Source organism: Lytechinus pictus, unplaced genomic scaffold (assembly GCF_037042905.1).
Source record: "Lytechinus pictus isolate F3 Inbred unplaced genomic scaffold, Lp3.0 scaffold_19, whole genome shotgun sequence".
Taxonomy (NCBI): Eukaryota; Metazoa; Echinodermata; class Echinoidea; order Temnopleuroida; family Toxopneustidae; genus Lytechinus; species Lytechinus pictus.
Window position 1 is genome coordinate 19,385,891 of NW_026974140.1, and position 12,304 is coordinate 19,398,194.

The 12,304-nt window shown below is 37.4% G+C and overlaps 1 protein-coding gene across 1 annotated transcript; it reads left to right on the top strand.

Moving 5' to 3' along the window:
• Nucleotides 1-379: 379 nt before the first annotated feature.
• On the top strand, nucleotides 380-11,989 carry LOC129259894 (alpha-2Db adrenergic receptor-like). Its single transcript, XM_054898021.2, has 4 exons — nucleotides 380-601; nucleotides 8,220-8,433; nucleotides 8,962-9,727; nucleotides 10,551-11,989. The coding sequence occupies exons 1-4, from the start codon at nucleotides 507-509 to the stop codon at nucleotides 10,778-10,780; spliced, it is 1,305 nt and encodes a 434-aa protein (XP_054753996.2). The 5' UTR covers nucleotides 380-506; the 3' UTR covers nucleotides 10,781-11,989.
• Nucleotides 11,990-12,304: the final 315 nt, after the last annotated feature.

The following is a 12,304-nucleotide window of genomic DNA, read 5'->3' on the forward strand; positions in this document are numbered from 1 at the left end:
TAGCAAACATAAGAGACACTATCAAAAGCAGGAACTTCCTCCATATAATTCCACGGTCAAAACTCGCATAACAAGAGAATATCATAATGAAAAAGGGAAATATTATAATCGAAATATGAAACTATGTTCGTCATGATAGTCTAACCGGTGGCGGAACCCGTGTGTAGATCAGTAGAGGGGTCTTAACTTGATAGCATTTTGGTATACTGAGATAACGCGATAAAATCAGGGAGGGGAGAAAGAAAATGGAGGGGTAATAATATCAGAAAGAAAAGTTTGGGGTTAGAAAAAGAAAAGAAATGGTAGTATTGACATATTATAGGGGGAGGTTGCGTCATCCCTCGGATCTTTTACACTTCTAACATCCTTTTCATTACTTGGCCTATTCACGACTCCGGAAAAGGAACACAACAATCACAGCTTATCTCTCACTGTTTAGTTGGAGCAGATACCACGTATTAAAATTTGATTTTTAACTTTTCATGGTGTGAAAAAATAACCTAAGAATGGAGCTTCAGTCAAATCACACTTATAATATAACCGATGACGGGTCGAGGGATTACGACAGGCCAATTGTTTTATTGGTCTTGGAACTTACTAGGTAAGAATATAACTATTATGATCATTCTCCTTCTTCTTCCTCATTTTCTTCTTCTTTCCCCCTTCCTCATTTCTTCTTCTTTCCTATTCCTCATTTCGTCTTTTTTTCCTCTTTTGCTTGCTTTATAATAATATACATTAGATGGATGACGAAGATGATGGTGGTAGTGATGATGATAATGATGATGATTAGAATGATGATAAATAATGCAGGGCTGTAGCCAGGATTTTACATGAGGAGGTTTCAAATTATAAAGAGTGAACCCTTTCTAGATTGTTATCAGTCCTGTTACTCCCAGGGCTGATCCAGCTTTCGCCAATACGGGGGGGGGGGGGGTCATTTACTACATTTTCCCCGATCGGCTGCTCAAATAAATAATGCGAGGGCAAGATCAGATTTGGATATGTTATGCATTCATATCTGAAAAGTTAGCGTTCAGAGTAATTTTTTTTAATGGCGTTGAAGATGCGTATTTATAATACCATGCACATTTTGACCTGAAAACATGAAAAGGGTCTTGTTTAGGAGTGCTTGCAGTGACTCATGAGAAAGATACATATCTCACCAACAAAATATTGCGAACACGAAGCGCGAACTGAAAAGTTTTTATATTCTGTCCTGAAAACTTGGCTTTCTAATACCTTGGTCACATTTGCTCTACGGCGGCGTATATACGGCGAGTCGAAAACAGCCGTTTTAACATTTTTTTGTCCAACTAGATATATATGGTTTGAATTAAAATTAATAAAACGGCTGTTTTCGACTCGCAGTACGGCCGCCGTAGAGCAAATGTGACCAAGGTTTTAGCACTTTGTGTACCGTTGATCAGGAAGTTATCTGAATAAATGATCATGACAATAGATGCGAGCGAGAAGCGCGAGCTGAAATTTGAAATATTATGACCTGAAAACCGGAGAAGGGTACCTGTTTAAAGCTGTAATGCCTAATGAGGAGGATACTTATCCCACCAAACAAAAAATGCGAGCGCGAAGCGTGGGCTGAAAATTTCTTTGTATTATGAACTAAAGCTTAATATTCAAATCATTTTTTGTACCAATGATTTTTGACATTTCGATCTGAAAATAATTGACATTTTATGGACGTAATAAAGAAAAGGATAGATATCAAATAAACAATTATTGCAAATCCAAAGCTGAATATTCTTTGCGCATTTCAGGTCACTTGACCAATATCAAAGGTCATTGAAGGTCAATGAACTTTGGCCGTGTTCGGGGTATTTGTTGAATTGGCATCGTAACTTAGAAAGTTTATGGATTTACCCATGTAGTTTATGAAACATAGACATAAGGTAATCAAGTATGAATAATTGTTTTGCACACGTCTTAGGTCACATGATCATGGTCATAGGTCATTTTGGGTCAATTTTGTGAATAATTATTCAATAGCTGTTTTCAAAGTCAGCGCTGCTGCTATATCGAATCGCGTAATGAAGGTGAGACTGCCAGAGGCGTTCCACTTGTTCTCCTTTTTTTGTTGCTGTTGGCCAGCGGCGGGGTTCCCAGGGAACCCACCCCCGGCTACGGCCTTGTAATGAATGATAATAATTTTGATAGACAAATAACCATAATGATATTGATAAATTTATATCATGTGGAATTAGCATTGTTTAATACTATATGGTTCGGTCAAGTTGGTCCTTATTGTCAAGGCTGTAAAAAATATATATTGTATAATTATTAAAACCATAACAAATAAATGAAATAGTGGGTGAGGGACGTCTGATTTGCCTGTCACTGAGTTGTGCATGTCACTATTTTGTGAAAAATAAGCGAAACATTAACATGTCATAACTTTCTTATTTTACATCATATTTTGATGAAATTTTCAGCGTTTGGTTAGTTTGATTTTTCTCTATTAGTTCTGTGATGGACTTGACCTTTAAAATGATTTACAAATTTCCATACACTTCCACATTACAAATTAAGCTTATAGATTGAGCAAGGAGTTATCAGCTGGTAACTCCTTGGCTTGAGGGAATTCATGTATGTATATTTGTAATGCATGTGTGTCACAGTTGCGGCCATGCACACGAGGCCAGTCGAGTAATTTCAAATCATATTTCAATAAGTATTGCAATATTTATTTTTGCTTCCCCCGTAAAAGTTAACAATGTCCCACCAGAGATAGCAAAATAATTATCATTACAATTTCCTGTTGTATTGTATCTGGCCTGCAGTCTGTATACAGTGTATAGCTAGGCAGGAATCTTTTGTCTGCAATCTGCAGGAAAAACTAATGGCGATATAACAAAGTACAGGCCTTACATATAATACTTAACCTGCTGGCGGCTTCAAATTTGGTTCAAGGGGAATCAGTTAGCTGTTACTCCATCTCCAAAACCTCCTTGGTAGAAATCGCATTAATATCAGTGTTAGGTCATAAATCTATTTGTTTCGGTTCCTATCAAAATACGCGACATTAATTTATCCAGCTTGCAAGTATCATGCTATTACTACCGGAACTCATCAACATGGTGATTATTGGCTTAGTATAAGAGAAATCACTGGCGTACAGATGGGAGGGGGGCTCTTGCCCCCCCCCCCCTCCAAAAAAAAATGACCAAGAAAAGAAGAGAAAAGGAAAAGGATGAAATATGATCTTCTTTTCTGAATATTATGTCAAAATTTGGACACTGTAATAAAAATTAAAAAATAATTAATTTTACGCGATACGCCGTATTGAGCCCGCTGAAAATGTTTTGCTCATTACGCCACTGAGAGAAATAATAGGGGAATTAAGAATTAACCAGTGTCGTAAATAGGAGGGGCACGTGCTCCCCCCCCCCATCGGCTGGCAAAAAACAGGGAAAATTAGAGAAATGGAGGGGGTCATAGTCGGAAAAGGCAGTGCTATATTCTTTTTAGAATTGGATGAAACATTAGGCCTATGTGTTCACTCTTCCATGCGCACGCATCGATACATTATCCCTGTCCAAGAGGATTAAATTGCCCCCAATAAATTCATTTTCAAGTCAATATTTAACAAAATCTTCCTCCTCACGCTTCGAGCTTTCATTATTTCATTCAGTGACACATATTTGTTATGATTACTAAAATTGCTTTAAAATGTCCCCATTTTAGGTCTGAATATAAAAAAAAAGAAACTTCAGCAAGCATGGGTGTCGATCACGGGGGGGATGGGGGGGATATATCCCCCCCAATATTTCAAGTGGGGGGGATGGCCTGTATTATCATCCCCCCCCAATAATTTAGGGTTGAAAATTTATAATAATGATGATGAAAAAATGTAAAAGTTTGATCATGATGATTATAGTGATGATTATAGTATGCCATCAATCAGTTTGTTTCCCTCGCAATTTGTGTATATTGTTATTAAATAAAAACATTCTTTTCCAGGACTTTTAAACAGATGGGTGGAGGTTCAAGATGAAAAAGAATGAAATGTTTACGTCTATGATATTTTTTAACACATGACATAAAAGGACCCCGACGAAAAACAACTTTTGTTGATAGGGTGTTCCATCCCACCAGTGGTAATATGATCATATTTTTACAATTTTTAATAAGTGAAATCAATCAATGGTTTCAGAAAGAATAATCATTAATTTCTCTCTAAAGCGTATCTTCGGATATGAACATCGGATTTTTTTCCCATGTTATTCTTGTTATTGTTATGGACTTGAATAACTAAACTTGATTGGCTCTTTCTTATTTTGGCAAAAAGAAATCTCTTTTGAGTTTGGAAAGGGATGACAGTTTTGCATTCTATATGAGCACACTCATGCGGTACGTAAATTTCATTTTAACACATATATTAGCTGATATTACACACTGATGGTTCAAGAAAATATTGGAGAAATATCATAACATGACAGTTGAGTTTTGATTGTTTTTAGGTTTGTTTTTGTTTTATGCACTTATAAAGCATTTAAAACATGTTAAAATCCAGGGTTAAAATCGTCTAAGGAATGACGGTAAGCCCGATGGCGCACGAGAAGCCACACATTTTGTAATTTGTGCTAGTCTTAATTTGTCCGAATCTGCATTTTATCATCATGCATTAAGAAGAAAAAAGATATCGCCAGTCGGATTAGATTTAAGAGAGAAGTTGTATACATCATGTCCAATAAACAGATCACTTTGTACATGGTCCAGACAATTTTTGTCATTTTTTCTTTCGTATGAGTTTAGAATAGGCTTGCTTGTAATACTAATTGAATTTTCAAAAAAAGATTATAAGTACAGTACACTGCAATAATGAAAGAATTTCCAAGAACACAGTGGCGTAACTACGGGGGGGGGGGGGCATGAGGGCACGTGCCCCCCAATCGGCTGGCAAAAAAAAAAACGGGGAAGAGGAGAAAGGAAGAGAAACGTAGTGGGAATGAAGAAATTATTGTTCATCATAATGTTATATTATAATAATGTTATGTTATAATACATAAGAAACATTTTTTTTCATAACTTTATTTTGCTCTGGCCTAGATTTCTTCATTGTTCCCGGTACTCGCATTGTCTGTTTAACGTTTTTAAGTCAATATACACCAAATATATTTCCTCGCAATTCGACTTATTGTTTTATGTAGTGACATATGGTTCTTTTTCATGACTACTTAAAGTGATTGCCCCATTTTAAGGTGTTAATAAAAAACATTTCCTGTCCGTGCTTACGTTCGCACTAGTAGATTGGTGAGATATGACTGCTCTTCATGAATTCCTAAAAATCAGTCCTTAAAATTTCCCTTTTTCTGATCTGAATATCAAAATTTTTCGATCGCATCATTTGTTTAGTGAAATACGTATCGTATGGTCTTAGTGAATTCTTACAAACAGGCCTTAGAATGCCTCTCTTCAGGTCTGAATATCCTAAATTTTCAGCTCGCGCTTCGCGCTCGCAATATTTGATGAGTGAGATTCGTATTATCATGATTACAATGACTACAAAAAGTGCTTCATGTGTTTAGATGTAGCAAAATCAGCAAGCGCTTTGCACTCGCATTAGATGACTATGGTGAGATATGTATACTCTTAATGGATTCCTAAAATATAGTCCTTAACATGTCCTTGTTTGGGGTAAATAATTACAAAAATTTCAGCTAGCGCTTCGCGCTCGCATTGTTTCGCGAGACAGGTATGTATCATGATTACAAAAATTTGCTTATAATGTCCTTTTTTGGTCTGCATAGCAAAAATTTTCAGCTCGCGCTTCGCGCTCGCATTATTTGAGCAGTGAGATACATATCCGTTTAATGGCACTGTCCTTAAAATGTCCCTATTAGGTCAGTATACCTGGCAACTGAGCGCGCTTCGCGCGCTCACTAAGTGACTCAAAAATGGTGCTGGTACCCCCCCCCATGCCGTGACTCAAGGTACGCCACTGCAAGAACACCATGCATATCAACCACTCCCAAATGTCCTAACTTGTGATTTTAGTGGGGGTAATGTTGAAAGATCCCCATCCACAAGAACATTTGTGTCAATCATCCCCCCCAACCAATTAAGAATACCGATCGACACCCATGTCAGCAAGCACTTCGCGCTCGCCTAAGTTTAATGACATACGCATGCTCTTCATGAAATCCTTAAAACAGTCCTTAAAATGCAAATATTCAGGTCTGAATATAAAGTATTATCAGCTCGCACTTCGCGCTCATATAGTTTGATTTTTGGAATTATGCTCTTACAAGCAGTCCTTAAAATGTTTCCCCTTTTCAGTTCAAATATGAAAAATTTCCAGCTCGCGCTTCGCGCTCACAATATCTGATTAGTGAGATAATTCTCTTGTTTATGATTACAATGCTTAGAAGAGTTTAGAATTTTCCTGTTCTTAGGTCTCAATGTGAAAAAAAATCAGCTTGCGCAGTGCGCTCGCATTATTACTAGAACGATATTGATAATCCTCTTCATCACATCCTTGCTTGTCAGTCAGCGCTTAAATCTTTTCATTTTGCTGTTTTGGGGTAGATATACAAAAAAAAGTAAGTTCGCGCTTCGTGCTAAAGAATTTACTTTTTTTAGGTCTAAATATATATAATTGGAGCGCCTCTTGCAGTCTCACCTGCATTACGCGATTCACTAGGCAGCAATGCTGACTTTGAAAACTACTAAAGAATAATTATTCACAAAAAACACCATTCATATAATGATACAATACTACGTTCATTTACCCTAACTGACATTTGACCTTGATCATGTGACCTAAGACTTGTCAGTGTAACTTGATTACCCCTATGTCCACAATTCATAAACTTATCCATAAACTTTGAAAGTTATGATGGTAATTCAACAAATACCCCCAAAATTGCAAAATTTCATTGACGTTGCATGACCTTTGAACTTGGTCATGTGACTTGAAACTCAATTAGGATGTTTAGTAATATTTCATGTTGCCTATGGCCAAGTTTCATGAAATAGGTTCATATACTTTCGAAGTTATGATGACATTTCAAAAACTTAACCTTGGGTTAAGATTTCGATATTGACTACCCCAACATGGTGTAAGTTCATTGACCCTAGATGATCTTTGAACTTGGTCATGTGACCTGAAACTCAAGCAGGATGTTCAGTAATACTTGATTAACCTTAATATGTCCAAGTTTCATGAACTAGGTTCATAAACTGTCTAAGTTATGCTTAGGTTATGATTTGATGGTGACGCTGCCGCCGCCGCCGTCGGAAAAGCGGCGCCTATATAGTCTCACTTTGCTATTTATTTATTTATTTATTTATTCATTTCACATCTTTATACAGGGTAACCAATTCAGCTATACACGATAAAAACATTAACAAAGATAAAAAGCTGGTTTTAAGATATACAAGTAAAAACCCAAAAAATAGTATCAATTAAAGGGTGGGAGAGTTCAAATTTTAAGCTGAGTTTTATTTCCATGCTTATTTTGAGCTTTTCAGAGAATTTCCTACACGCAAATGCACTGAATCGTCTCATTTCCTTTCTCCTGTAAGCTATAATGATGAAACGTTTTAATCATCGCAAATATCATAGCACGATCATTACTCCCTATATATTCACTTCCACTACCATCATGACCATCACCACAATCATGTGCCGTGCACCACCACCACCACCATCGCCACCGTCATCAACTAATCATCACCATCACCATTACCACCATCATCATCACCACCACATCATCTAGTCTGCAGGCACAGACCCTGATTGGAACTTTGATCAACAAGTATGCCTCCACGCAAAGACTAGCACATACAAAACTTGCTGTTCCAATACCTGAGCGAGAGAGCCTTCAGTACACAAGGCATTCAGACCCTTAAATAACTCGAGTGAAGGGTTTGCCCAGCAGACTAACCATCATCATCATCACCACCACCGCCACCATCACCATCACCATCTTCATCAACTAATCATCACCATTACCACCATCATCATCATCACATGCACCAGCACCAGCACCACAATCATCATCACCACCACCACCATCAGCACCGTCTCCATCTTCATCACACCCATCATCATCACAACGACCATCACCAACCATCACTTGCTTCAATGCTAATTTTTCATCAGCACCCGGGTCAGCAACCCTCCGTCATCACCATTGCCAGTTTGCCACCCACTAAACATGCTAAAGTTTTGATTGAATTTTTATTTTCTTTCCTAGTCTTTTTATCATCATGATCAGTGCCTTCGTAGCCAACATTACCGCTATCGCCATCATCTTAAGTGTGAAGACTCTGAGACAAACACCCCACAACCTACTCATCCTAACCTTAGCTGTTGGTGATCTAGGCGTGGTCTTCACTAGTATGCCATTCTCCGTCATATCTTCTTTAGATGGTGGACATTTTCTACAGACTCATCATGGTGTTTGCACGGTATGTCAGAAAGGCATGGAGGTCTAGAATTATAAAATAATTATTATATAAACAATTGTGTTACCTTTATTCTTCTTGTCTCCTATCCTGGCGCCACCCTATCCCTGAAGCCCCGTACACTGATGAAAGTTAAACATCTCAATCCAACAATCGAATATAGCATAATGACATTCTCATTTTGCATGGTTTAAGATAAAAATGTATGGCACTGGTAAACCCAAATTCAATACCACGACACAATATAGGACGCCACTGCATAATTCACTTGTACAATGAAACCAATATTCAGAAATAGATATCACATTCAATAATTATGTTTTATTATGTTTTCACTATAGTGCTATGGTAAGAGTGGATTTTCTTCTTTAGTTAAGGACTACATACTTCGCGAATTATTTAGTTTAGTAAGATTGTCGCTCTGATAAAACGCCTACAGCAGAATCATTAATACTTCCATAATTCGGCGATGTATGACTCATCAAACTTATTTTTAATCTCTCTCTCTCTCTCTCTGGTTGATTTTAACAGTTTAATGGTTTCTGTGTGATCATGTTCTCAATCTTCAACTTCACAACCATAGTCGCCATTGCAGTAGACCGTGTCTTCATCGTCACTTCGGCAAAGGTACTTCAGAATGGTCGTCTCAGGGTTGGTATCATGATCGTCTTCATCTGGTCATTCTCAATCGCTGTTGGTCTGTTACCCGTTACGGGGTTGGTCTCGACGATGATATACGTCCATTATACTCGTCACTGCACGTATAAGGATGACGAGGAGGACGACGAGCGATTTCGCATCGCTATGCGGACCATCATCAGCGGTTTCGTGCTGCCGGCATTGACGGTCTGCTACTCGATCATCGCGTATTTCCTCTGGAAGCAGAAGCAGAAGTTGAGGGCACTTCAGGGGCTTGGAGGTAATCATTGTAAACTGATGGGGAAGGTAAAGGTTACAGACAGGTCAAAGACTTCATCTTCTACGGCAATCACCACCGATGCATCCTGTCCGTCTACGACTGATGGCTCGATTGCAGATGAGGCTACAACTCAGACAGATTCGGCTACCATCCCTCAAGAAAAGCGTGATAAGATTGTCGCACGAGCATTACCAAGAAGCAGCACTTCTGTTGATCAAGAGGTTGAACCCAGCAATGAGGAAGGGGAACAGTCTCCATCTTCAGTCGTCAGCGAACTTACGATGGAAGAGAGAAGCAGAGACAACAAGGTTGATACTGCTTCCATTGTCAAAAGAGAAAAGAAAAACTTCGAGGTGCAGAAACGAGTGGCTCTTATAGGTAGGTTAACATAATAAGTAAATTGAAAAACAAAATAAAATAAAGGCATATAATTGACGTCACGTTACTTTAATTCTTTTTAATCAAGAGATATAATGATACGTATAGATTCATTCTTTTATGATATTTTCTATATTTAATTTGCCTGGCTAACTTTTGTCAAAAGATTACTGAACGGTGGTATGGACTGACTAATGTCATTAGAGTAAAGTGAATAAATGATAATCAAATAAGCAACAGTCATCAAAATTGGGGCATGAGTTTAAAACCAAGAATGGAGGAAAATGGAACAGAAGAGAACAAATAGAAGTCTGGTTCATTTAAGTCTATTATTACCCTTATTAAATTGAAAAAAAATGATGTCACATTTAAAATGAGTTTTGCTCCCTATCAAGATAAGATGTCGCCTCCCCTGGATTTAATTGCATGGGCACCCGGCATGGCAGTCCCGAGATCCTACAGAGAAATTATTTTACCAAACTAAAGGAAGATTGACGCATAATCATGGCTAAGTTGGGAGGGGCGGTTATTTTAGAGGAGCTATGCAATTAAACGTGCTTGCAAACTCCATGTTATGTCGTGCTTACTGACAAACTACGGTTATGGCGCAGTCACCTCTACGGCGGCCGAGTCGAAAACAGCCGTTATAACATGTTTTGTACCAGATAACTATTGCGGTTTGAATAAAAATGAATAAAACGGCTGTTTTCGACTCGCCGTACAGCCGCCGTAGGTGAAATGTGACTACGGCATTAGCAATCTCATCTCAACAGTAGCTAGAAAGTTGAATAAGGTTTTTATTTCCTTTTTATCTCAATTACAGGATTCCTTTTGGTGCTGTCTCAGATCTTTTGTTGGGGACCTTTCTTTCTTGTTCGCGCCATGTCAGCAGATGTCTCTGAAAGTGTAGGTGTGTTTACAATGTGGTCGGCTTACTGTGTCAATGTTATTAACCCACTCATCTATGCATTCATGAACAGGCGAGCTAGGAAAGAACTATTCACCTACTTCAATATCATCAAGAAGAAACTTCAGTGTAGATTGGATCGCTAAGAAGACTCTCAAACATAATGAGCAGAGTATGAAACTGTAATATATTGTATTGTATTTTTGTCTATAGGCGTATCCAGCCACAAGCCTCAGCTTTTAGGGTATACGCCTTCTTCTTTTACCCTAAAAGGACTGGGCTATTTGAGATGTATTGAGGACTGGGAGGGGCATGATGCCCCCCTTCTGGGGAGCGTTTCATGAAAGGACTTGTCGGACGTTTTATCCGACAAGTCCCATTTTATCCGACAGTTACCATAGTAACAGTACCTCTCAACCAATCAACATCAGAGAAAGATGTCAGATCTGACAACTTGTCGGATGAAAATGTTGATGAAACACTCCCCTGATCTCGGCCGCTGTTCGCGCGATCACGCCGAAATTTGGCGCGCACATTCTTTTCCACATAACCTACAAGCTAGTATATAAAAATTCTGAAATGATTATTTTTTTATGATAATGAATAAAATATGCAAACTTATTCATGAAAAATGTTATTTGATTGATTTATTGATTGCATTTATTCTTTTTCATTCCAAAAGTTACAATGTAAGGAAAAACACAAAAAATATAATATACAGAAATGAAAAGAGGAACCCACTGGAAAGCAAAGCTTGTTAGTATGGGTTCCCTGCAATAAAATAGTTTATTAAAGTATATCTTTGATCAATGACATTCAAATCTTAAATTAAAAAGGTTTGTACAATGAAAAAGATTTGCATATTCAACGCCCTATTTCACTTCGAATTTTCTTCTTTCTTTGCAGATGTCATCTTCGTAATCTCATTTAAAGGTTTCTACAAAGAAAAATTGCGAAAGCCAATTTTTTCCTTATGTATTTCTTTGTTTTTTTCATCTTTTGTTTTTCATTGTTTTTTTTCAATGGAAATTATTACAGACCATTTAAAAACTAAATTAAACTCGAACTCAATTAAGCAGACCAATTAGAACGAAAAATAATCACACTTTTATGAATTTCATCTCCCATAGACTTTGTACACAAAGTATAAAAATTGGCCATTTTCGGCATGACATTGCCTCGTAAAAAAAGTCATATGACGTCGTAATGGTATATATCGCGCGAAGCGTCGAGAGGGGGGGGGGGGGGCATCATGGCCACCCAGTCCTTTTAGGGTTAAACCCAAAATGTACGTATTCATATTCTTCATAATAAATTGTTTTTTGTATGAATTAATGTTTACGAAAATTGTTATGAAATAGAAGAAAATAGATGTTTGTTTGAATTGAATTGAACTTTATAATAACCGAGAGATCACATTGCGAATTTAAACAGAGATTAACTTAAAAAATAACAAAGATTCACTGGGAAAAGTTTGAAAATTTCTTTTTTTCATTGAATCTTTGTCTTATTTTGTAATATTCGAAGTTAATTGAAATAACCTTGTGATTACAACTTCAGATTGATCTCAAAGAATATGCTGTATACTCACGATTGCATGTAATATATAATCGTATTTCCTTTTATATGTCTCTATACACATCGGTTTATTAAGTGACTATTATAATTAT